At 41.2% G+C, this 27994-nt stretch overlaps 1 protein-coding gene across 1 annotated transcript; it reads left to right on the top strand.

The window, feature by feature from the left end:
* The first annotated feature begins 15 nt into the window (after positions 1–15).
* slc41a2a (solute carrier family 41 member 2a) lies at positions 16–26711 on the top strand. The gene is made up of 10 exons (XM_085357243.1): positions 16–366; positions 456–563; positions 10717–10788; positions 10935–11079; positions 17586–17732; positions 17952–18099; positions 18331–18410; positions 26085–26216; positions 26295–26443; positions 26535–26711. Exons 1-10 carry the CDS (start codon positions 16–18, stop codon positions 26709–26711), a joined length of 1509 nt encoding a protein of 502 aa, XP_085213369.1.
* The last annotated feature ends 1283 nt before the right edge of the window (positions 26712–27994 follow it).

The raw sequence follows: 27994 nt of genomic DNA, 5'->3' as shown, positions 1-27994 counted from the left end.
ACCAAAGTTTGCACCATGGTTGTCCAAGAGTCACAGGATACAAAACTGACCCACAGTGATTCTGTTTCCCCAAGCCAACAAAACAGATCCAACACATCTTTATCCCAGTTCTCTGGAAACTCACAGCATTTTACTTCTAATGAAAATATCTATTATGAGCCAGAGGAGTACACCGAGACAGATTTTTTGCTCCCAAATCAGCTTTATGGCAGGTCACGGCTCACCAGATCCCCTCAACCAAAAGATGCAAATGTCTCAGGTGCACCCGAAGAGTCCATCTGTTCCATGGTTGTGCAGATTCTGGTGCCATTTCTGTTGGCTGGGCTTGGAACAGTTTCTGCCGGGATACTGCTCGATATTGCTCAGGTCAGGAACAGAACACTGCAATGTTTAAAATTGTTTTCTTTACATAAATATTTTGCAATATGTATTTTATTTATATGTTTTTTGGGCAGAGCTGGGAGGTGTTCCAAGAAATCACAGAGATCTTAATTCTGGTCCCAGCTGTTTTAGGCATGAAGGGAAACTTGGAAATGACTCTGGCTTCAAGACTCTCGACTGCTGTGAGTGTGTAATTTTACATATTTTACTGAAAAACTACAAGCTTGAGTTTAAAAACATAAAGACAACCACTATTCATTCTATTAAATAAAGTTATGATTTAAAAAGTTAAAGATTAGTAAAAAAAAATGATACAATGGAAGGGTATACTGACAACAGCCAAATTCTCAATTATAATTCCCCCCCCCCTTTTTTTTTATCATACATGTGGATCATACTGAGACAAATAAATTCCAACAATACTCCAAAAATGTTTATTTGACTGCACATTGTTTTTAGAAAATACCATTTTCAATTGTTACCAAATTTATTTGCAACATTTTCCCTAACATCCACAATCTGCACTGTAACACTGGAGCACATTCATTTTTCAAATCACAAGAATCACATTTTTTCCCCTTTCTGTTACTAATATTACAGTAGTAGATATTTAAAACCCCCACCCCCTCAACCCATGCACGACCCTACCAGACTAGACATGTTTGCTAGTTCATGAGACACAAGTATCAGTGTCAACTGGTGGCAAAGGGAAATGCCATCGTGCCAGGATCAAGTATTGTCTTTTGTTCTATCTGCAGAAGGGGCCATAGCAACAACACATGGCTACATGTCTTTCTTTTTTGGGCTGAAAAGCCAGAGGATATGGGGGCATTAGTCCAAGATATTCATTACCCTGTGTTTCGGTGCCCTGGAGCGAGTGCATAATGCAAACACACACACACACACACACACACACACACACACACACACACACACACACACACACACACACACACACACACACACACATCACAGAGGTGTTATCATCAGAGATTGGTTTTGGTGATTAAATTATCAGAATAATTTTCAACAGTTAAAAGTATGAACAGAAATAAACTTAAATAATAAAGTTATAAATAAAGAAAGTCAAGATCTTTTTTCACACAGTAGAACTTTCAAACACATTACTGCCAGTTAAGGGAATCCTATTCTGATCACTTTACCAAATCCATATAGGTTTTACCAAAATGCAACTCAATAAAGTCAGAACATAATGATGTCTTTGAAACACCACTGCTTAAGAGTAGTGTTTTATAATAGATAGTAAATAATTGATAGTAAACTGCTTCCTTTTCTTGCTATGTATACCTTAATATACATACAGGCAGCCTGGACTTATTTGGTAATTTTGGCTGTAAAAGGGTCAGAAATCATACTATAAGCGAATGCTTTTGCACTTTTCAGAATAACCTCCGCTTTCAATATCTGACAGTCATTTTACATTATTGTATTGTTATGACAATGGAACAGTTTAAAGTGGGAAAAAACACAAAATAGACTCAGTTTTTTCAGATTTATAGTTAAGTGGAAACTGATATTCAACATGAACAAATGTAACACAACATCAGCTTTAAATATGAACTATACTAAATATGTACAAAAACATTTTTTGAGCCTAAGACCACTCTGTTTTTTTAATATATTGTCCCTTTTATATTACAAAGTTCCAGGTGTTTTTAGGCATTGCCACTTCTCCACACCCGCATCTCTGCTTCATGCGTCATCAATTCTTACCTGTGATTGAACCGTCATGGCTCGTGCATTCTAATGATGCACATGTAATGTTTCGTAAAACTCGTCTTCTCTTTCACTAACCATTTGAAATGTCTCCTAAGTCCCAACTGGTCGAAGAGTTACGGTAGTGCAAATCACCCATTGTAAAACCTAGCAGAGTTGACTTTTCAGTGTTCAGAGCAACGACTGTAGATTCTCCATTCACTTACTTCCTGTATTATTTTGTTAGTCCTCTGTATCTGGTGCCTTGTCCTTTGCTTTGCTTCTTTTGTTATCATCACACATAGTTTAAGGTGTGCTCTTTAATCCCAGCCTTTCTACTCTTCATAAATACCTCCTGTATCTATTTAAAGTTTCAGTTTGCATCTTCTCCTGTTGCCCTTCCCTGCAGAGATTAATGATGCCTCTCTTGGATGCATTGCCTCAATAAAGATTCCAGTCTCCATTTGACTCTGCAACTTGCATTTTATGACACACAAGAATGCACAGAGATGCACAGGAAAGACGATCTGGAAAAACATATGTTGTTTAAAGGCTTAGTATGTATTTGAAAAACCAGACACTTAAGTTAGCTGGAGAGAAACTGTTGGATCTTGTATATAAACTTTATCAAACCTGTCACTTGTGGATTCATTTTTTTAAAGATCCAATTAAAAATCAAATCGCTCCAAAAGATCCTCTGGAAAAGAACAGAGTTTGTTGAACAGTCATATAAACAATAAAACAAAACTTTACAACAACAGAGAAGGAAAAGAACACAAAGCAAATGACAACCAATAACATAACATAACTTTCTGGGCATTATTCCCAGACCTTATAGGCTGTCTTCATTACTTTGACAGATTTATAGTCAGGGTCAGCTCGTAGGATCAGAAACAATGGCTGTTGTGCCAGTCTTACAGTTAAAAGTAATAAATCCTACTTGACATTTTTATGGCTTTTATGAAAATAAGTTGTAGTGCAAAAAATTAACCACAAATCTTACTAATTAGGAATTTCTAAAACTTTGGACAATTTGTGTTGTCAAAGTAATCCATAACTAATAATAATCTCCATCTGGACCCCTTTTTTTTGTTTACAAACTATAAGTCATAAACCTGTCAAAATGCAGCAAAAAACTGTCAAAACTACCCATTAATTTGAATGATTAGATTGCAAGACAAAAGCCGTGCAACTTTTACTTCTAGAGTCCTTTTGCAGTAAATCAATAAGATCTAGTTTCATTTTTATGTTACAGAGTTTTTGGGGCAGTTGTCTTCTGTGTTTCTTCTTTCCGTGTGTCCGCTAGTTTGAAAGGCTTGGTCCGCCCTGCCCGTCACAGTTTGTAACTGGTGTCCCGAATCCAAAAAATGTTGAGCAATGAAACAAACCAACAGAAGCCCAGAAGAGTGCAATCAAACAATGAGTTTATTAAAACACACGCAGGAGAAGAAGTATGCAGCATCACATCAGCACACGACTCCTGCTAAGAATACACTTGAAAATGATTTTATAACATCAGGGTTAATGCCCCTTCTCACGTCGACTACAGATCAAATACATCGATTAGATTAAAAGGTACATCTTAGATGGCTAAAAACAGACACAGAAGTTCCTCTTTCTATAACACCTTCCATACACGGCAATGAGTTGCAAGCCTAGATGGTCCCTGAGAACTTGTCCTTTTCTTGACTTGTCTTCTGTCATCTGTTACTAAGCAAACTAAAATGCGGTTAGAAGCTAAATGAATTTCAGGCCTTTGGCCTGACAGGTTTCTGGATTATATGCGTGTCGTAAGCATGTACGCAATCCTTCTGTGCTCCAAGTCACCTACACAGTATGTGAAGACATAGCGCTTCACGAAGCTTAAAACCTTCTTTAATAGACTGAGCATCAACTCTGAATGAGCACAAACATGCAATGTGTATAAAATGATTATGGCTGCACCTGTAATAAAAAGGTTAATATGGTGGCAGTAGCTTTAATAAACATCTTTAATGCAATATCAATGCTGTAGGGTATATTATTAATGCAATGTTAATAATGCGGGTTATATCGTAGCAGTAAAATAATTTCTGTATCTCCACACTGGTCATGTGACTGGATGGCTATATCTGATTGGTGAAAGAGTTACAGGTAACTCCACTGGCGGGATGATCCATTATTAGTAGTTATCTAATGTGTGAAATGAATTATTTAAAAAAGTGTCAAATATCACTATACAGTTGTACAGTGAGATACAGAGCATCTCCAACTCAGTGCAAACATGTGTGGGTGGGCTGGGGGGTGCACAGTTCTGCAGCACTATATACATCTGAACAGTATTAACAGAAAAAGTATATAAAATGTACAAATATACAATCCAGAGTAAAAAAGTAAATATGTAAATAAATAGTGTTATGTATATACGATTCGGGTTATTGCACATAGAATTTGGTATTGCACGGTCGTGGTTTATAGAGGTAAATGGAAAAATTGGGGGTGGGACTGTGTTATTGGCGCATGTATGAGTTAAGGGTGGTTATGGCCTTTGGGAAGAATCTGTTCTTGAGGCTGTGGGTCTTTGTGCTGAGGCTAAAACCAGGCTGGGAACGGTTTTTGATGATGTGTGCTGCTCTGCTGAGGCAGCAGGAGAAATAAATGTCCATCAGGGAGGGGAAGAGGGCAGCCAATGATCTTCTGTGCTGCCTCGACTACACTCTGAAGCCTCGCTCTGTCTGCCTTAGTGCAGCTGCCATACCATACTGTGATTCAGTATGTTAGCAGGCTCTCAATGGACGAGCGGTAGAAGGTCAGCAGCAAGTTGGAGTCCAGCTTGTACTTCCTGAGGACCCTCAGGAAGTGCAGCCACTGTTTGGCCTTCTTGACTACTTCTTGACTACTGCTGAGATGTTGTCTGTCCAGGAGATGTCAGCGGAGATGAGGATGTATAGGGGGGTTGAGTCCGTGCTGTGCCTCCTGAAGTCGACAATGACCTCTTTGGTTTTCTTAGTGTTCAGTTCCAGGTTATTTTTGGGTGTAGAGAGAATACTGGAGGGGGCTCAGCACACAGCCCTGTGGGGACCCAGTGCTCAGTGTGCGAGTGGAGGAGAGATGAGGGCCGAGTCCGTTTGTAAGAAAGTCCTTTATCCAGGCACATGTGAGAGGGGAGAGGCCAAGAGTGACTAGGATGGGATGGCTGCCTGATCAGTGAGAGGTTCAAGATTCTGGTGAAAGTATGCAGGGTTTTTGATTTGGGAAAACCCAAATGCTTTTGTCCACAGTCACAGTTCCAATACAGAACTTGATATAGTCCAGTACTGATCCTGTGAAAGTTTCTAGGTCCTGGTGTTCTGATTCTAATCTGATTTTGTGAAGCAGTCCTGCTGTTTGGAGAGAGCATTTTCAGGCCAGCTTTTAACAGTTTTTGTGGTGGGCCTGGCACTGTGTTTGAGGGGGGTGTAGGCTGGGAAGAGCAGGAGGGAGAGGTGGTCGGACTGGCCAAGGTGGGGGAGGGGTATGACTCTGTTAAGGGTTCAAATATTGAGGAGGAGAGTAAAAACAACCATGGTCCAGAAGAGCTTGGTCAAACAATTGATTTTAATGACCACACGCAGCGTGGTGAGATGTACACTGCAAAACATCAGCTGTAGATCTCCACCCAAAAAGACACTTCAGATTGCTTTTGATTCATCAGGGTTAACGCCCCCTCATGCGTCATCAGATACAATACATGCATACGTCAAATCAAAACCACAATGACTTTTAACACAGTTTGAAAAGAACATTGTCTCCGTCTCCACGGCAGGTGTCTTTCTGTCGCTGCCGGACACTCGCTTATCGTCTGAAACATCAGGCCCACATCCTGCAAGAAACTGTTCTTTTTTGCAGAGACAGTTTTGCAGTTGCAAGAAAAACATGATTAACCTCTCACCTATAACTAAATCTATCAACTGTGTGTGTGTGTGTGTGTGTATATGTCACGACCTCAGCTGCACTTTGTCTCACCTCTGCTCATAACCTTTCATCAGACAGAAGGCCAGCACGTACACAACTGAAACTATATGTGTAATATATTGAATAAATCTCATAAGCAAGAACCACTACTAGAAGCTTAATGGAGGAGCCTGGCTGTGGCCTGCTGGCTGATGGGGGAGCCTGGCTGTGGCCTGCTGGCTGATGGTGGAGCCTGGCTGGGCCTGCTGGCTGATGGGGGAGCCTGGCTGTGGCCTGCTGGCTGATGGTGGAGCCTGGCTGTGGCCTGCTGGCTGATGGAGGAGCCTGGCTGTGGCCTGCTGGCTGATGGTGGAGCCTGGCTGTGGCCTGCTGGCTGATGGTGGAGCCTGGCTGTGGCCTGCTGGCTGATGGAGGAGCCTGGCTGGGCCTGCTGGCTGATGGTGGAGCCTGGTTGTGGTTGTTGGCAGGAAGCTCTCCACCCTGGAGGAGGTGATCTTTAATAAAATAATATAAAAGTATATTCTTATATAACTGCAAACCTGCAGTTTCCTGTCAAGACTTTTAGGCCCAGATTATATTCAAAGGTGAGCCTTTCATATAATGCAATGTAATCTGCCTATAAACATTTAAGATTATAAAAAGCATTCAAAAGCATTTAAGAATATAGATTCAACTCAACAGTTTAAGGTGGTTATAGCTGCACCTGTAATAAAGGCTAATTGGGTACCAATATGTTTAAACATCTGAATACAATATCAATACTGTAAACTGTATTATTAATGCAATGGTAATCTGGACAATAGCAGTAAAATAATTTCTCTAATCCCTACAATATGCATGCTTGATGTTGGAGTAAATATGATCTAGGGTGTTCTCTCCCCTGGTGGGACATTTTACATGCTGATAGAACTTTGGGAGTACAGTCTTTATGTCGGCCTTATTAAAGTTACCTGCAAATATGTAAACACCTTCAGGGTGGACCTGCTGCTGTTTGTTAATGGTGTTCAGCAGGATAGACAGCGTTGTGTTTACACGTCGTGTCAGGTGGCATGTACACAGCGGTGATGATCACTACTGTTAGCCATCTTGGTAGAAAAAAAGGCCGGCATTTTACTGACATGTACTCGAGGTTCGGGGAGCAGTGACTGTTTATAATTGTCCCGTTGTTGCACCAGGCCTCATGCACCTAAATACAGAGTCCCCCTCCCTCTGCTCAAGCCCCCCTTTACTCAAGTAAAAGTAAAAAGTATGGTTCAATGGTCCTTTTAGAAGTATACTTTTTTCAAAAACTTACTCAAGTAAATGGAACAGAGTAAATGTACAGTGGGGCAAAAAAGTATTGTGCAAGTTCCCCCACTTAAAATGATGACAGAGGTCAGTACTTTGCACCAGAGGTACACTTCAACTGTGAGAGACAGAATGTGGAAAAAAATCCATGAATTCACATGGTAGGATTTGTAAAGAATTTATTCGTAAATCAGGGTGGAAAATAAGTATTTGGTCACCTCAAACAAGGAAAATCTCTGGCTCTCTCAGACCTGTAACGTCTTCTGTAAGAAGCTTTTCTGTCCCCCACTCGTTACCTGTATGAATGGCACCTGTTTGAACTCATCATCTGTATAAAAGACACCTGTCCACAGCCTCAAACAGTCAGACTCCAAACTCCGCCATGGCCAAGACCAAAGAGCTTTCGAAGGACACCAGGAAAAGTATTGTAGAGCTGCACCAGACTGGGAAGAGTGAATCTACAATAGGCAAGCAGCTTGGTGTGAAAAAATCAACTGTGGGAGCAATCATCAGAAAATGGAAGACATACAAGACCACTGATAATCTCCCTCGATCTGGGGCTCCACGCAAGATCTCATCCCGTGGGGTCAAAATGATCATGAGAACGGTGAGCAAAGATCCCAGAACCACACGGGGGGACCTGGTGAATGACCTGCAGAGAGCTGGGACCAAAGTAACAAAGGTCACCATCAGTAACACACTACAACGGCAGGGAATCAAATCCCGCAGTGCCAGACGTGTTCGCTGCTGAAGCCAGTGCATGTCCAGGCCCGTCTGAAGTTTGCCAGAGAGCACATGGATGATACAGCAGAGGATTGGGAGAATGTCATGTGGTCAGATGAAACCAAAGTAGAACTTTTTGGTATAAACTCAACTCGTCGTATTTGGAGGAAGAAGAATACTGAGTTGCATCCCAAGAACACCATACCTACTGTGAAGCATGGGGGTGGAAACATCATGCTATGGGGCTGTTTTTCTGCCAAGGGGACAGGACGACTGATCCGTGTTAAGGACAGAATGAATGGGGCCATGTATCGTGAGATTTTGAGCCAAAACCTCCTTCCATCAGTGAGAACTTTGAAGATGAAACGAGGCTGGGTCTTCCAACATAACAATGATCCAAAACACACCGCCCGGGCAACAAAGGAGTGGCTCCGTAAGAAACATTTGAAAGTCCTGGAGTGGCCTAGCCAGTATCCAGACCTCAACCCCATAGAAAATCTGTGGCGGGAGTTGAAAGTCCGTGTTGCTCGGCGACAGCCCCAAAACATCACTGCTCTCGAGAAGATCTGCATGGAGGAATGGGCCAAAATACCAGCTACTGTGTGTGCAAACCTGGTAAAGACCTATAGTAAACGTTTGACCTCTGTTATTGCAACAAAGGTTATGTTACAAAGTATTGAGTTGTATTTTTGTTATTGACCAAATACTTATTTTCCACCCTGATTTACGAATAAATTCTTTACAAATCCTACCATGTGGATTCATGGATTTTTTTTTCACATTCTGTCTCTCACAGTTGAAGTGTACCTCTGGTGCAAATTACTGACCTCTGTCATCATTTTAGGTGGGGGAACTTGCACAATTGGTGGCTGACTAAATACTTTTTTGCCCCACTGTTGCTCGTTACTACCCAACTCTGGTCTTCTTACTGTTGCCTCACAGCAGGAAGGTCCTGGATTTGAATCCACTGGCCACCTGAGGCCCCACTGTCTGGAGTTTGCATGCTCTCCTCACGTTTTTGTAGGTTCTCTCCGGGTAACTCTTGCTTCCACCCCAAATATATGTATAGAATCAAATTAACTGGTCATTGTTAACTGGTCATAGTTGAGAGTGAGAATGTGTGCACGTATGATTGTCTGTTTCTGAATTAGCGCTGCAATAGACTGGTGATCTTGTCGGATCGTATGATAACATGATAACTGTTATCCAGCTAATGACGAGGAAATCCCGTTTTGTTAGAGTCTATTAAAATCAAATTTGCCTCAAAAGATCCTCTGGAAAAGAGCACAGTACTTTAAACGGAGTTTATTAAACACAGTCATATGAACAGCAGAACAGTACATCACAACACATAGCAAAGCAGCAAAGCAAACCCATGGGGTGTAGAGCCTTTAAGCACAAACAGCAGAGACATACAAGGTAACTGATGGAAAAAGCTTACCTGACTTTTTTATAGGAGTCCACAAACCATCATCCTGGTGCTGGGTAACTTTCCATTTCTTGTCTTTTTACTTATTTAGTTTTAAATTAAAACGATAGGTATTTTCCCAATTTTACAAACATCGATACTTTAACATATTAACTCCAGTTAATATGTTGATTTTACTCATTTTTGTTCTCTTTTTGATCTTCAGCACTTGTCTTATATAACTTCCTGGCACCCCTTCCCAGACCTTTTCATCCATCATTTTAATCAGTCCTTTTATGGCCAAAGTGAGTGAGAAATTCAGAAACAACAGGTGCAAGGACGGCTTCGCAGTAGAAACGATTAATCTGCCTGACAGTTTTGTCAGTTTTGCTGCCAAAAGTAAGCTATAAATTTTATTCATGACAGGTTTTTGGCAACTTTGGACAGTGTAGGCTGTCAGAGGTGCATCTTCAGCAGGGCCAACTTCGATTAACCCTTTGTCTTGGCATGTCACCACAGGTCATAACACAATCACAAGTTACAAATGAATCTTAATTATGCTGTTAAATGCTTAACATGGTGTCAATAGAAAATTGTACTTAGTAGTCAGGATAATCTTTTAATAATATAAGTTTGCATATGATAGAATACTGCATGATGACCTCTTTATGACTCAGACTGTTGTTTTAATTCACTGTGACCCGTTATCATGCAGGGAAGGAACAGTACCTTCTAGATAAGAGCTTAACAAGCAGTTTCACTTTGTACCAGGTAGAGGAGCCTCTCCTGGCACACGCACACACACACATATACACATCCACATTCCAATGCAATAAACGAACGCACCTACTGTTGTATATAAATAAAGACCAGGGCAGTGGCAGAGTGCGAGTCCCGGAGCCCTCACTCTTGTGCTGCAAGTAAAACTGTGTGTCTCCACTCTCTGACTCTCAGCTGAAGAAGTGTATTTAGAATACATCTCTTGACACATGGTGAGTCCAATATATAAAAACGCTAGTGTAGGCATATAGTGTATGTCAGTATATATGATTATATAGTATATATGTTCAGTGTATACAAGTTTGTCCATGCTGTCCCCTACCCTTTGTCCTGTGATAGATGGGATAGGTTTCAGACCTCCTGCAACACTGAATTGGATAAACGAGAGAAGATAGATGGATAGTATCTCCATCAGCTAAATGGGTTTGTCATGTAATTAAATTGTAGAAGCACATTTTTTAAGGAGATAAAATGTTTGATGTTGTCAGGTGAATGCAGGAAAAATGGACTCTCCCAGAGAAAAGTGGATGCTGATTGCTGGAAACCTGGCACTCAAGCAGGTACATCATTTTCATTCAAAAAGACAAGGAAATAAAAAACTGTGACAAAATATATGGATAAATTTCAATATATCTGCTTATCTGTGCAGTATGACATTTTGTCTGCCAGGAATGATATTTTCTCACTATTCTTTTCATTTAACAAGCTACAAGCTACAGTGCTGGGCCTGCTGGCTTCCCTAATGGCATCTCTGTTGGGCTGGATGGCAGAAGGACAGATGCCCTTTAATCATATAATGCTCCTATGCTCAACCAGTGTTTCTACTGCATTTGTGGCTTCACTGCTGCAAGGTAAATAATAACTTGCCATTACTACACTGTCCTTGACCTCTCTGTGACAAAGTGGTTAGGCATGAACTCATTTACCACTTGTCCCTTAACGATATTGAGAATTTATTCTTTGTTATTTTACAGTCAACCATAATAGTAGTTACATCCATTACATTCATGCATATGTTTTTTAAAGCAAATACTGTTAACCATCAGGTCATTTGAATTTTCTTCTGTTCACAGGCAAATGTCTGGTAAATTATATTTCTTTATGTTGCTTTGGTTACACTTACCATGTTTGTTCATTTATTCAGGTCCTATATCTAAACCAGGTGTGTGGGAAGGGCCGCCCCAGTACTTCCTGTTTATATAGGGTCATGAGGTCATTGATTGCAAATGAAGGATTTTTCATTTGCAATCAATGTTTTCCAGTCTGGTTTTCGCCCCTCCCATAGCACTGAAACAGCACTTATAAAAATAACCAATGATCTTCTTATAGCAGCTGACTCCGAAGTCCGAAGTCTTTATATTAAGGACCATCATCTTCTTTTCCACATGTGGGCCGCTTCACACTAGAGCGCGTTTGCTGTCACATTTTATTTGTAGTGTGAACAAGCAGACAAAAAAATCGGATTTGATCAAAAAAATCAGAATTGAGCATTAAGACGTTCTTTCCCAGCCTCACATGCTGCTTCCTGTCCGTCAGGAAGTCAGTAATCCACCCGCAGATAGGATCAGGCACATTCATCTGGGAAAGCTTGCCTTGGAGATGGTCTGGAAGGATGGTGTTGAAGGCAGAGCTGAAGTCCACAAACAGGATCCTGGCGTAGGTTCCTGGGGAGTCCAAATGCTGCAGGATGAAGTGTAGTTGATAGCATTGTCTACAGACCTGCTGGCTCTGTATGCAAACTGCAGGGGGTCCAGGAGGGGGGGCGTGAGGGTCTTGAGGTAGGAGAGAACCAGGCGCTCAAATGACTTCATGACCACAGATGTCAGAGCTACAGGTCTGTAATCATTTAGTCCAGTGATCCTTGGTTTCTTGGGGACAGGGATCATGGTAGAGGACTTGAAGCAGGCAGGCACATGACATGCCTGCAGCGAGGAGTTGAAAATGCCAGAGAACACTGGGGCCAGCTCGTGTCTGAGGGTGGCAGGAGACACACCGTCTGAGCCAGGAGCTTTTCGAGCATTCAGACTCTTGAACTGTTTCATCACATCTGCTTCATGAATATGAAGGGTTGTAGTGGGAGAAGGTGGTGTGAAATCCTCCTTGGTGTGGGGTGTGGAGGGGGGTGTTGTAGGTGAAGTGTTTGATGGTGGTGATGGCTCTATAGAGATTGACAGACCACGTGATTTTCGCGCATTGCATGCCAGGTACTAGTGGGAAACAATCAAAGCAATGCATCAAACGCAAGCATTTGCAGCACCGCAAAACGTTCATTCTCCGGTTCCAATACCTTTTTGCTTTTTCTTTGCCCCCCAAAAAAGGTATGTACAAAATGAAGGAGAACAATGCCGGTCCATACAAAGACAGACTTGATGAAAAGTCAAAGAAAAGATACGAGGAAAAAAATCAAAGGAGTGAAAGGGTCAGACCCTTAAGAGCAAACAGAGTGGACAAAAGACGTTCGCGCGCTGCCCAACTTTCACCACGCTCAGATTTATAATTATACGGTTCTTAGAGTGAGTGCATACACTCATGAAGTTTAGTAACTTCAGGTCACTGCAACAAGCCCAGGTACAGTTTACTGACGGATGGGTACAGGACCTTGAAATGCATCGTGTAGAATGAAAGACCATTGTACGAACAAAGGTAAGTTTACCAGTCTCACAAATTGTCTTCATAAATACACATTCGTTAACCGTTTATTAATAGGACCTTTGAGGTTAACGGTAATTAATTAGTAGTGGAAATAATTTCTGGTACGCATTACAGAAATGTAGCAGTGACAATAATACTGTATGCTGTAATCGTACTGGGCAATTAGTGATACAAAACAACTGTTTTACCCTGTGAATAAAAGTATATGTTTTTCTCAATGTACCATGGTAATAACAGAAGCGAAACGCAATATTGTGTCAGGACAATTCACTATTTATGCACAATAAACAAAGGAGCATAGCGCGACAATTTCTGTTCAGCGCCAGACTTGCTTGTAACCTATATCACTAATTATGTTATGAAAAATGACGTATTAACTACAACAGAAGACTGACCTTTGTGGGAATGCTTGGAGCAGACTAACCTGTGAGCTGGAGTGTTCTGGGACGTTATATTTGGTCTTCGAATGGCTGCAATCCAGGCCATCCGTCGCCTCTTTGTTACTTCGGAAACATGATTGAACAATTTCTCTTCAACGTCGTAATCTCTTTACCCGTCGGCTTCCCGTGGCTGTCATGCGACCGGCTATTGCAGTTAATAATACAACAGCTTCTTGCCATTTCTTGTGATTCTTTTTATCGCTGTGTAATTGATTTCAATTGAAAGCCTGCATGCGCTAGTACTGCTTGCCACGCGTTTCCAGAATCCTTTGCGGTTTTACCCCTGAATGACGTCACATTTTCAATCTCTATGGAGACGGGAGAGGTCGGGGAATGAATGTCCAAAGTGTCTCTATTGTTGGGGCCGTTGGAGGTGTGAAGGCTGCCTGATGGCTCGTCAAAACGGCAGTAAAAGTCGTTAAGGGTGTTGGCCAAGAGCAAGTCAGCAGTGGAGTGGGGGGTTTTACGCTTGTAGTTGGTGATATTCCTAAAACTTTTCCACACAGAGGCCGAGTCATTCTCTGAGATCTGCTGCTGCATCTTCTCGGAGTGCTGATGTTTAGCAACGTCCACTTCTTTAGTGAACCTGTACTTGGCCTCTCTGTAGCAGTCCCTGTCTCCACTTCTGAACGCCTTTCTCTTTTCCAGCCACAGCTTTTTGAGTTTAGGAGTAAACCAGGGTTTGTCATTGTTATAACTCACCCTGGTGCGTGATAGCACAATGCTGTCCTCACAGAAGTGGATATAGGAGGTGACACTGTCCGTAAACTCATCCAAGCTGTTAGAAGGAGCCCTCATTGTGTCCCAGTCTGTAGACTCCAAACACGTGTGAAGCTCCTCCACAGCCTCGTTGCTCCACAGTTTTTTAGTCCTCACGACAGGTTTGGTTCAGGTTCAGTTACAACAGTCTTTTGTCTTAGTTGGACTGTTACAAGTCTTACACGCACATGTCTGTTTGAGACTATCACGTGTTAATGGAACTATGCATATTCATGTAATCACAATAAAAGGAGTGCCACCTGTAGTCTGGCCGAGGTCAACAACGTTCAAGTGGAAGGAACAGCGCTTGGCTTTAGTCGGCCTCCCTCGCGAGTGATCACACAACGAGCTTTGTCTTGTGTCTTGTTTTGCTGCTGCAGTTGGTTGTCTAATTGTTCCAGCAGGGTTTGTACTTAGATAAACCCAACAATATAATTTCATATCATGGTCTAAAGAGCTTGAAAAAAAAAAGCATCTGGATTTCTTGACTTTCTTGAAGATGTTTCACCGCTTATCCCAGAAGCTTCTGCAGTTCTAAGAGCAATTGGTGTAGAGCCCAAGATTTTTAAGACGCATTGGGAGTATCCCTAATAGGGCCGTGGACCCCCTATTGATCCTCTGCCTAATCACACGAGCCAAGGGGTGAAAACAAGAATAGGTCTCCAAAGGTTGATTCTGTTCATCTGGACGTAGCGTTTTCAGTGAGAGTAACATAAGTTACAACATACACTCAACAAAAATATAAACGCAACACTTTTGTTTTTGCTCCCATTCCCCATGGGATGGACGTAGAGACCTAAAATTCATTCCAGATACACAATATAACCATCCCTCCCAAACAGTGGTCACAAATCAGTCCAAATGTGTGGTAGTGGGCACATCTGCTATATTGAGATAATCCATCCCACCTCACAGGTGTGCCACATCAGGATGCTGATGTGACATCATGAGTAGTGCACAGGTGTACCTCAGACTGCCCACAACAAAAGGCCACCCTGGAATGTGCAGTTTTTTGCGCTATTGGGGGTCTGGGGACCCAGAACCGGTCAGTATCTGGTGTGACCACCATTTGCCTCATGCAGTGCAACACATCGTCGCATGGAGTCTATCAGATTGTCAATTGTGGCCTGTGGAATGTTGGTCCACTCCACTTCAATGGCTGTGCGAGGTTGTTGGATATTCGTGGGAACTGGTACACGCTGTCGTATACGCCGGTCAAGCACATCCCGAACATGCTCAATGGGTGACATGTCCGGTGAGTATGCTGGCCATGCAAGAACTGGGACATTCTCAGCTGCCATCTGCCCTGAACAATGTGAACCATGATTCATCCGTGAAGCGCACACCTCTCCAACGTGCCAGACGCCATCGAATGTGAGCATTTGCCCACACAAGTCTGTTACGGCGACGAGCTGGAGTCAGGTCAAGACCCCGATGAGGACGACGGGCATGCAGTTGAGCGTCCCTGAGACGGTTTCTGACAGTTTGTGCAGAAATTGTTTGGTTGTGCAAACCAATTGTTCCAGCAGCTGTCTGGGTGGCTGGTCTCAGACGATCTTGGAGGTGAACCTGCTGGATGTGGAGGTCCTGGGCTGGTGTGGTTACACGAGGTCTGCGGTTGTGAGGCCGGTTGGATGTGCTGCCATATTCTCTGAAACGCCTGTGGAGACGGCTTATGGTTGAGAAATGAACATTCAATGCACGGGCGACAGATCTGGTTGACATTCCTGCTGTCAGCATGCCAATTGCACGCTCCCTCATTGCTTGTGGCATCTGTGGCATTTTGCTGTGAGACAAAACTGCACATTCCAGGGTGGCCTTTTGTTGTGGGCAGTCTGAGGTACACCTGTGCACTATTCATGATGTCAGATCAGCATCCTGATGTGGCACACCTGTGAGGTGGGATGGATTATCTCAATATAGCAGATGTGCCCACTACCACACATTTGGACTGATTTGTGACCACTGTTTGGGAGGGATGGTTATATTGTGTATCTGGAATGAATTTTAGGTCTCTACGTCCATCCCATGGGGAATGGGAGCAGTAACAAAGGTGTTGCGTTTATATTTTTGTTGAGTGTATGTTAACCTATCTTAAGTTAACATATGTTAACATATGTTATGTTCAGGAGGATTGCCAGGATTTATACATCAGGGAAACAAAACAACCTCTGGAGAAGCGGATGGCACAACACGGAAGAGCTACCTCGTCAGGCCAGGACTCTGCAGTCTATTTAGAATAGAATAGAATAGAATTCAACTTTATTGTCATTGCACATGCACAGGTACAGGGCAACGAAATGCAGTTTGCATCCATCCAGAAGTGCTTTAGTGATATAGATATATTACAATATATATTAGCAATAATATAGATATGTAAGTATATTACAGAAATGGGTCTATTACACCTACAGGCCAGTGGACACTCTTTCAATGATGAGGATGTAACATCCTGGACAGGGAGGTTTGAGCGCCGAGTCCAGGAGGCCATTTACGTGAAAAGGTAAAGACCATCTCTGAATCGAGGAGGGGGCCTAAGGGTACATCTTTCGCCATCTTACAATGCTGTGATTGCAGCCATTCCCCAACTCTCTGTGAATGGTACTCATGGCCATTGATCAGTGGTTGTTGATCAATGGTCATGAGAATTTGCATAATTATGATGAAGGAACCGACCTCCCAGCCCATTGTTCCTTCAGTGGGCTGGTTTCAGTCATTATGCAAATGTACTGTTTATAAGATTGGGGAAACCTGCAGTCAGCTGAAACTGAGGAAGTCACTTGGATGAGTGACGAAATCTTTCTGCCACTGAAAACCCTACGTCTGTTCAAAGATGCCTTAACACCCACTCACGTCTTGGGCTATTCGACCTCAGTAAATCACATGATAGGGTGGGGCTAGATCTCACAATGGGTTCACACATAAAACTTGTCTGATTGTGACCCACTCCCATTTTCACACCTTGGCTCGTGTGATTAGGCAGGGGATCAATAGGGGGTCCACGACCCTCTTATTAACATTCCCAATAGGGCTTAAAAATGTAGGACTCTCCACCAATTGCTCTTAGAACTAAAGAAGCTTCTCGGATGAGATGTCACAGTTTTTTTTAGCTCCGTAGACTATGATGACGTGGATTACTGAGGACCTTCACAGACATCATTTCATATCATCTTTATTGCTCTGTAGCTACAATGCACACAGTACATATTCACAGCTACTGATGTCTAATGTCTAAAATAATTCAATTACTACTATTATTTATTGGGCGTAGTGTTCTAGCAGTGACCTGAATACTACAAAATGATAAAAAATTTTCCTAATTTTCCCCATTAAAATGTGTTTTTGGTTACAACTGAATGAACTCTGGCCCTTGCTTTCCATTCATTCTTGACTCTATATTACTTTATTCTATTAAAGCTGAAATATTTGAATGAAAATCTTTTAAGGTCAAATGCTCAAGCAGAATGAACACTGAACACTTTTAGCTTGTCTTTAACTTCTTCAAGGTATCGTTATGGTGGGAGTGATCATTGGCTCCAAGCGGATAGGAATCAACCCTGACAATGTGGCCACACCGATAGCAGCCAGCTTTGGAGATCTCATCACTCTTGCCTTGTTGGCATGCTTCAGTCAGTGGTTCTACTCCTTTATAGGTGAGAGATAAGGGCCATAACATGGTCTGGTTTGAATGTACAAACAGTGAAGAGTAATGCTGTATATTTGGTGCAAGTGCTAGAAGTCATGTATTTTTTACTTTTGGCCAACAAATGACACCAGTTCACCCAAGTCCACCAAGATCACAGCCTTTACTTTTTCAACTAAATCCTGATAGAAAATAAAAGGCAAAATAATCTCTTTTTTCTTTTTGACAGAACTTTATCCATATGTGTTGTATCTGGTAAATCTATCGTTTTTATGCCTGATTCCTGCCTGGGTGGCTGCCTCATCCAAACATCCAGCCAGTGAAATCTTGCTGCACACAGGCTGGGAACCCATCATTATAGCAATGCTCATCAGCAGGTACTCTCTGCTGCTTTCACATGTTCAGATTTCCTGATGGTGTTCTCTAGTGTGAATTTTTAAATAAAGCAAACAAACAGTAAGTCATCATATGGATAATTTCTATAATAACAATTTGATCATTTGATACCATTAACTCGTTTGCTTTATGTTAGAAAAAGATAATAGAAAAATATTATGAATACCCTCACATACCTCTTACTGGTATTATTTTGATTGTCTTTCTTCTAGTATTGGAGGAGTTATTCTGGACAAGACTGTATTAGATCCAAACTTGGCAGGGATTATAGTTTATGCCCCTGTCATAAATGGTGAGTTGTTCTCTTTATTTGTGTTCTTGTATTTGAGATCATAACAACATATTGATGTAATGTATGGACAATTCTACATTTTGTACATAATTTGGTAATGCTCGCATAATCATAATTTCTATTCTTAGCGAACATGTGAAAAAAATAATCCTGCTGTAAGACCGGTCCTTGAGAAATAATGGGGTAGGGTCAGAAAGTTATGTATCATAAGTTGAAGATGAAAAGAAAGAACAAAGAATGAAAGGGTACCCAATGCTGATCCTATATAAGAGGAAGGTCGATATACCCCAGACTGCTGCCTTTTTCCTGTCTGTCCTTTGGTATGTCTTTGCCAGATGTGCTTTAAGGCTGTACACCCCAAGGTTGCTTCACTTTAGTTTGCTTTGCTTGCTTTCTACGTGTTATTTTTGCTGCAAAATGTACTGTTCTGCTGTTCATATGACAATGTTTAATAAACTCTGTTCTAAGAATTCTACTCTTTTCCAAAAGATCTTTATGAGTGATTTGATATTAATTGGATCTGAAAAGCTGGACCACCACAGCTTTGTGTCAAAATTTGCGACTTGAGGTGATTTAGTGAGCTGAAGCCAGGCCCTAAAAATTTATTATGAGGAAGTTAAAATGTCAGCCAAGATAGATAAGTTAATATGCATTGCTGTATATTCTTCAGCAGTGTTCCTTTTACTCTCCGAGGACAGTTTTGTGCTGGTTCGCCCAGGATGTTTGCGTATGCATCCGTATTACCTGGAACTCAAACCTCTTCCAGTGAAAGAAGTATTATATTTCTGCTTGTAAAATAATATGACCAGTAATATGAGTTGAAAAATCATTTGTGGTTCTGTATTGCTGATAGATAGCAACAAGCCAATCTTTGCATATATTCCCGTTCTTTGTACGCTATTTCTTCCTTTTGTTTGTATGTAGTTTTTTTTAATTGCTAGTTTTTATAGTTCTTTTTGTTACTATTTTTGTGTCTTGTTAAAAGGCCACTTTTATCCCTTTCCATTAGTTGATAGAGTCACTAAAAGACATTTTTACAATGGCAAATAAGTAAAGTAAAGTTGCGCCACAGGCCGGTCTATGTCCGACCATATTTTCACGGACTGGCCTTTAAGGTGTCGCGCACTAATACAAAAAAATACAAACAAAACCAGTATCGGTATCAAAAAAAGAGATGTATTCATACCACATGGGAAAAGACCCAGGGAAACCAAGTTAACGATAAAAACAATTACAAAATAACGATAAAAAATGATAAAGTGGTCCCCAGGGGTTGGGGACTGCTGGATTAGGGAAAATCCAAAATAAGTTCTGTCATGGTCCTGGGTCGGTGACCCAGCGCTTTTAGTTTGTTATCATTTTCTAGATGATGATTGTTTAAGTTCTGTGTTATTTTCGATCTGCCTCTGAGTCTGCGTCTGTATCTGTCTGTCTATGGTGTCTCCCCATCTGTTTGTGAATCTGTCTGTTTAGTTCAATGTCTTGTCTGGTTCCATGTATCTGAGTTTCCTGTTTTATTGTGAAGGTCCGTGTCGTATGTGAGTGTGATCAGTTTACGTTTCCCCTGTCCCGTCAGCCCAGATTCCTCCCAGCTGTGTTGCCCTCCTGTCTCTCATCCCCTGATTACTGGTGTGTGTATTTAAGCCCTGTGTGTTCTCCTGCCTGTTGCCGGTTCGTCTGTGTAACTCCGCGTCAGTCTGTGGTCCTCGGTGTCCTGCTCGTCTCTCTGCCTCTCTTCCCTTTTTTGTTTCATCTCAGGTTTGTCATTTAGCTTTCCCAGTTCAGGTCTTTAGTTTTGTCTTCCCTCTTGCCTGTTTTGCCTTCTCACCACTGTGTAAATAAACTCACCGGCATCTCATCCACTGCCTGCATCTTGGGTCCTTCTTCTAACTCCACACGGCTCGCCTCGGCAGCCGTGACAAGTTCAAACCTGTGCACCTAATTCTTGTTTTTAAATACGTTACAGATGTATGGTGTAAAATCATACCACCCTGGAAAAAGAGAGTTGAAAGACCCCCAATGAATGTATGTAAACTTCCAACTACAACTGTAGGTTTAGTCTAGACAATTAACAACGTGACCTGGAATTTAACCAAAGCTCTTGGCTCAAGCTATTGGTTAAGTCAAATCCTGCAAAGGGATCCAAATGTTTAAACTGCATGCAACTTGCACCTTTAAACAAAATGATCAAAATCTATAAAATGTTGGGTAAACCATGTCTCACATGACCAGCTGACAGCCATTCCCTGTAAGATTAAGATACTTTATATGTCATTATTGAAAGACACAACAACAACAACTCTATCAACCAATCGCAGTGGATAAGATAAGATAAGATAACCTTTATTAGTCCCACACGTGGGAAATTTGTTTTGTCACAGCAGGAAGTGGACAGTGCAAAAGTTATGAGGCAAAAATTAGAATACAATAAGAATAAATACAGTACACAACTGTACAGAATAGAATAAAATACTATATACAGTAGAATAAAATAAAATAAATATACAATAAGATAAAAATAGAATACAAATACAAATACTATATACAACTGAGTAAAAATACAACGATGACAGAAAGGATTATTGCACTTAGTGTTATTGCACATGTGTGGATGTGTGTGTTTGTTCAGTTAAAGTCTTTATTATGGAGTCTGACAGCAGTGGGGAGGAAAGACCTGCGAAATCTCTCCGTCCCACACCGTGGGTGCCGCAGTCTCCCACTGAAGGAGCTGCTCAGTGCTGTCACAGTCTGCTGCATGGGGTGGGAGATGTTGTCCATCAGGGATGACAGCTTAGCCGCCGTTCTCCTGTCACTCACCACCTCCACTGGGTCCAGAGGGCATCCTAGAACAGAGCTGTAGCATTTAAAAAAGATGCAAAAACTTAGTTTACTCGGGTCCCAGTGATGAAACTATCTTGCGAACACACGTCACTGTCTACACAGACGCTCTGACTGTTAAATTTCAAAAGGACTCCACACTCACAGCTGGGACTTTATCTTGTCGCCACAGTTTAAGGCCTATTAAAGATCTGAAAGTGTGACGACCTGGATAAGAATCTGATAATCAGAGAGCGATCTGGGGAAGACTTCTCTCCTTTAGCTGTAATTTGCACAGTCAATCCTACAACTGGGATCTTTTATCTTAAAAGCAATTTGCTTTTCAAAACATGAATACATGAATATGCATAGTCCTTACTTGTTGTAGGCAACAAGTCTTTGACACCAAAAATATGTGAAGTTCTTTAGAATTCTGTGCAAGGGCTTTTCCACTTTTACATGCATAATCACCCTGATTCTTTTCATATTTCTTTGCTTCTTTGTTTATTCATTTGTTTCTTTCTTTTAAGTTTTGTTAGGTTTGCTCCTCCATAGATTTAGGGAACACTATTAGAAAACACTTGTATTTCCATTGGCATGAAGTTTATTTATTTTTTATCTTATTCATAAGTATTTATGATGAAGCACAGTGCAGTGTTCTACTTGTAGATAAGGGGCTTAACTTAATGGAAGATTGAAATCATTTTATGACCACACAGTCCTGTATTCACTAAACTGAATTAAAAAAAAATGCTAATTTAATCATGAAAATAATTTACTGAAATACAATTTTAATAATGTGTTGAGAAAATAAACAAAAGGAACTCCTGGACCAAAAAGCTGTACCAAACAGACTTGAACAAAATCAATATGCGGACCAGCAACATCAACAGCTCCACGGCTTCTACCAAGGTTGCCCAATCTGTGATTTCCTTGCCCTGACAGATGTTCAGAAAATCTGATACTTTACATCTTGATGCATTCTCAATCACCCAGGTAAGTAAATACGTGTCTCTGTGGCTTTTAAAACCCAAAACACACTGTGCCAAAAATCGGTCCACCCCAAGGATCAGGTCCGCTGACACAAACAGAGGAGCATAGTGTGCGCTGTTAAGTGCCAGGAGGATTGCCAGGATTTATATATCAGAGAAATAAAACAACCTCTGGAGAAGCGGATGGCACAAAACAGAAGAGCTACCTCGTCAGGCCAGGACTCTGCAGTCTATTTACACCTACAGGCCAGTGGACACTCTTTCAATGATGAGGATGTACACATCGTGCACAGGGAGGTTTGAGCGCCGAGTCCAGGAGGCCATTTACGTGAAAAGGGAAAGACCATTTCTGAATCGAGGAGGGGGCCTAAGGGTACATCTTTCGCCATCTTACAATGCTGTGATTGCAGCCATTCCCCAACTCTCTGTGAATGGTACTCATGGCCATTGATCAGTGGTTGTTGATCAATGGTCATGAGAATTTGCATAATTATGATGAAGGAACTGACCTCCCAGCCCATTGTTCCTTCAGTGGTGCAATGTACTGTTTATAAGGTTGGGGAAACCTGCAGTCAGCTGAGACTGAAGAAGTCACTTGGATGAGTGACAAAATCTTTCTCCCACTGAAAACGCTACGTCCAGATGAACAGAATCAACCTATGGAGCAGATACTTCACTGTTCTCTTCCTATTTCTTATCTCTAATGTATCTCCAATGTGGCTCTTGCTCTGATAAACCTTTTATGAGGCCACATGGCCTTGTGTATTGCAACCATTCAGCCCATCCTTCTGCCATGAAAAACCCCTTGAGCAGCATGGGTACAATCCATTTCCCAAGCTACATGTGGAGTCTAAGTACAACATCAACACCCACACAGAGTCTTCGTCTTAGATAGATACAGATCACTCAAGCTCAAAAAGTTCTCAAAACATTCTGTGTTGTGAGACAAATACATGTGATGTAAAATAAATGATCTATTAGTACCATATATGTGATATTCCAGTGCTTTAGAATTTTTTTAACAAGTTAACTGTCCTTTGGTCAAATTGAGTTGTACACATGTATTTTAATACACACAGTAACTGAAAATAGTGGAGTAAATAATTATGGTACTTTTCACACATAATATTTCTCATTCAATGAAACACTAGTCAAAATATTAATGAGGATTTTTACTTCCCACTTTCCCTTCAGCAAAGTAGCATTTTGTGTTTTTCTCTTAGGAAGCTTATGGTGGAAATGCTATTTTTTTCCTTTTGTTTGTGTCACATTTTATGGTATTTGTAGCTCTGAAACATGACCAGAAGTCTGATTTTGGGACAGTACAATTCTTAGAAACACATATAAAAATACAACTAATCCATTAGTCACAGTACAGAAACGAGCACTGCGTATTATTCACAAGGCTGGTTATCTAGATCATACTCACAAACTCTTTCTTCAGGCAAAGTCAGGATCTGGTTAATTACAATACATCTATAATCTTATACAAAGCCTTTAATAAACTTCTACCTACAAATTTACAAATTATATTTGAAATTCGAGAAAGGGTTTATAATGTGAGAGGCTTCGGGGAATTCAAATTACCCAGAACTCGAACAACCCGTAAAGGTTTTTGTGTGTCTGTATGTGGTGTGAAAATCTGGAATAGTCTGAGTTTACAACTGAAACAATGCAAAAACATTCATAGATTTAAATTCCTCTACAAACAGTTGGTCTGGTCACAGTATACTCAATGATGGTTTAGTGTGCTCTGTAATGTCTGTTCTCTTACCATTGCTGGTATGGATTCCAAAAAAAAAAAAAAAAAAGTGTGCGTATGTATGTACATATATATAGTTGGTGGAGTTTGGGACGGAGTTTGTATATCCGGCCATACAAACTCCGTCCCAAACTCCACCAACTGGGACTTAACTCCTCTCTGTGCAACTGGATTGTGGACTTCCTCACTAACCGTAGACAGAGTGTCAGAGTGGGTAAGAACACCTCTTCCACCCTTGTGGTCAACACCGGTGCCCCTCAGGGGTGTGTTCTGAGCCCTCTGCTATACACTCTCTTCACCCATGACTGTATTTCCTCCTGCGCGTCCAATCTCATTGTTAAGTTTGCAGATGACACTACAGTGCTCGGACTTATATCCAACAATGATGAGACAAACTATAGGACAGAGGTGCAACAACTAGAGTCATGGTGCCACGACAATAACTTGGTCTTAAACACCAAAAAGACCAAGGAGATCATTGTAGATTTCCGGAAGAGGGGTCATAACAACCATCTGCCTCTCTTCATTGGCAGTGAGGCGGTGGAGAGGGTGAGCAGTTTTAAATTCTTGGGGGTAACTGTGACCGAGGACCTGTCCTGGGGCAACCATATCACCTCAGTTGCACGGAAGGCCCAACAGCGCCTCTACTACCTGAGGAGACTGCGGAGCGCACACATTCCCAGATCTCTGATGTTGAACTTCTACAACTGTGCCATCAGCAGCGTTCTGACGTATGGATTTCTAGTGTGGTTCCCCAGCTGCACCAAGGCCGATCAGCAAGCACTCCAGCGGGTGGTGAAAGAAGCTGGCAGAATTATTGGAACAAGTCTGCCAGAGATCAGTAATATCTTCCCCACTCGCTGTCTGAGGAGGGTGCACAGTATCCTGCGGGACCAACATCACCCTGCGCGCCACCTTTTCCATCTGCTGCCCTCAGGGAGAAGGTACAGGTCTATACAGGCCAGAACATCCAGACTGGCCAACAGCCTGTATCCACAGGCTGTGAGGCTCCTGAACTCTCTGCCCCCCTCTCACGGACAATAACCATATCCAACTTCTTAATAGCAATGAACTGGTCTGCATTGGTGCATCATATCTTTATTCTCTTCCCCCTCCTGCCCCCCCCCCCCCCTCTTTCGTAAATAGATAACTATCATATCTGATATCATATCTCACAGTACAATAATATTGAATGGGTTGCATTGTTGTATTTTGTCATGTTTCTCAGGTCTTTGTCTGAATTTCTACGAACATTATTGCTAAGGATTGTCTTATTGCATTGGAGTCACACTGGGTTAAATATGTACACTTGGGTTTTAAGGGGTATTTATTATTTTCTTCTTTTTTTGGGTTGTATGGAAGCCCCAAACGCAATTTCATTGTTCTTGACAATGACAATAAATAAATACTACTACTACATGTGTGTGTAGATATATATGTATGTATGTATGTATGTGTGTTTGTCACTATGTAATTATTATTGCCTGTTACCTGTGGTAACGCAATTTATAATTATTATATATTCTGTATTTAGTTATGATGGTTCTAATTGTTGTTTGCGAGCTGCCGTTGAGATGCTTGCATGTGCCCGCGGCTGTTGATGGTTTGTTTGGTTGTAACGATGGGCGTAGCTGTGGGAAGCTTATTGTTTTTGTTGATGAGTGAGTATAGGGGTGGGATTTAATAAGTTTTCTTCGTCCCACTCCTTTTCAGGTAATTTTTGTTTTTTGTTTTGTGCACTTTATGTTCAATATATGTATTTTGTTGTGCCTGAAATGAATTTAAAAAAAAAAAAGTTTTTGACTCTCATGCTAATTGTGGCACAGTTTCCCTTGTTTTGTCACAGCACACAATATAAGATAAGATAAGATGACCTTTATTAGTCCAACAGGTGGGAAATTTGTTTGTTACAGCAAAAGTGCAACGTTATGTATATAAAATAAAAAAATAATATATATATATATATTTATTTTTATTTTTTTCCTGACAGTGCATACATACATTAGGTTGGTCACCAGTTGAATGTTCTCCTTTTTTGTTCATATTCTTTATTCTTTACTTGCACAAAAGCTGGCTTAAATGCTCCTTTTCTTTTCTCATGAGGTGTTGGCGGAAATCTCGTTTCCATACAATCTAGTCGTATTTCAACTCATCTGCATTTGAAATACTCACTGGGGCAGTTGCCTGAGGGTCGACAGAGCTGTTCCAACCCTTGGCACACATTCTTTGGTTCAGGTAAAAATCAAATTTGAAACAATTTACATAATAAACACAGTTTGCCAACACAATCTGACGTTCACCTTTGTTGGGCAGGAGCAAACCATCGATCTGCTAAGATTCTGCTTCTCCTGGTGATCCCTGGTCAGTTGATCTTCTTACATGTTATTCACCTGATCAAAGGAGGCCACACTTTGCCAAGTCCTCTCTTCACCATCGCCTTCTTGTTTGCATCTTTGATTCAGGTAAGTCAAATGTGCACTGACAGGCTATTTCTCTTTGCATAGAGCAACTTAGTCTGCTGTGATCTTATGTCTCATTCTTTGTTTTTTTTAGGTGTTAATTCTGCTCTGCATGGCTGACTGTTTGGTTCACTGTTTGTGGAGGAGGGGTAAAGACCCCGACAGTTACTCAATACCTTACCTCACAGCCCTTGGAAATCTTCTAGGGACTGCTCTACTTTCAATTGCTTTTCTCATGCTGTGGTGCATTGGTGATCCAGGCAGTGTGTAGATTCAAAATGAGAAAACAAAACCCTTATAGTGCTTATTATTTTAAAAGGCAAAATGCAAGTAATACTGAAGATTTGCAACACACAAATGTGCCTTCACCTTTATGAACAAGTAACACAGTTTTCTGCCTTAAGGTGTTTATTTAAAACACAAGAAACACACCTACAGGACACATACAAATACTCTTAATTTTTGCACATTTCACATCTTTGTGTCTGTCTAATCCACTGCAAACCATCATGTACTTACAAAGTCAGGACGTCACGAAAACAGACAAACCATGACAGCGAGAGTGCAATTTTTTTCATCTTGTGCTTCACTGTGTGTGTGTGTGTGTGTGTGTGTGTGTTGTCACAATATGTTTTTTTTCCCCCTGTAATTTCTCTTAGTACAGAAATGAAAGTGCAATGAAACATTATGTGGAGGCCTATTCAGATGTATTGCATTTTAAATCTTTTTTTATAATGTTGCAAATTTGTATTCAGTGTATTTTGCTATGTCTGAAAAAGTACATTAAGTGGTAGAAACCAGCTACTGTGTCTCTTGTCTTTCCGTTTCAGATAGTTTTGAGATAATAGAAAGGCTGATGAATGAACACAGAAAAGGCAGAACAGTCCAGCTTAGTAACAACACAATAACGTACTATGTAGCAGCTGTAAACCTATCTGGGGGCTCTAGTAATGAAGCTACTGAATGTTAAACAAATTCTTCTTAATCTTTCTTTGTCTACTGTTGTGATATTTTGATACCATGGTAGCATTTACAGGATATTGTTTTATTGTGATATTATACAGAAAAGAGTTACTCAATAAGGCCCATTTAATAGTTGTTTTTCTCTTTCTCTCTGACCCAAGAATTGATGTGTAAGACTCACAGGCTGGTACCCCAAGGTCGAAAACACCACAGAGACGAGACCACTTCCTTACTCCCATCCTCCCTTTTTCTTTATCTCTTAGAAAAAGGCTCGTTAAAGGCCAGGTGGTTTGTTTCAGAATTCACTAATGAAAGAACTCTGTATTCTATGTCTAGGAGTGTATTTTGCTGGGATGATCATAAATTGTAGCTGAACTGATAAACTACACACAGGATACTTCTTTGCTCACAAGGCAGGAAGACGTTTCCTTATTTGGTCTGTACCGGAACTTGCTGACACACGAACCTTTTTTTTCTCTATATAAGCTGTTATGTACTAAATAAACCTTTGAGTCGATTGGGAAGGCAACCTAAAGCAGTCTCTGTTTTCTTGTTCTCCCAAGCTGCTCCCGAGCTCGTACTAACACGCTG

This window comes from Diplotaxodon limnothrissa, linkage group LG7 (assembly GCF_057381915.1).
Source record: "Diplotaxodon limnothrissa isolate DT_005_m linkage group LG7, D_limnothrissa_male_GT1.1, whole genome shotgun sequence".
NCBI lineage: Eukaryota > Metazoa > Chordata > Actinopteri > Cichliformes > Cichlidae > Diplotaxodon > Diplotaxodon limnothrissa.
This window is presented reverse-complemented; position numbering and strand designations above follow the sequence as displayed.

Bases quoted from the DNA above. Each gene is read 5' to 3' on its own strand.
- slc41a2a (XM_085357243.1), top strand. From the start codon at position 16: ATGGTTGTCCAAGAGTCACAGGATACAAAACTGACCCACAGTGATTCT. The intron at 367-455 runs GTCAGGAACAGA...TTTTTTGGGCAG, and splicing joins TACTGCTCGATATTGCTCAG to AGCTGGGAGGTGTTCCAAGA. The intron at 26,444-26,534 runs GTAAGTCAAATG...TGTTTTTTTTAG, and splicing joins TGTTTGCATCTTTGATTCAG to GTGTTAATTCTGCTCTGCAT.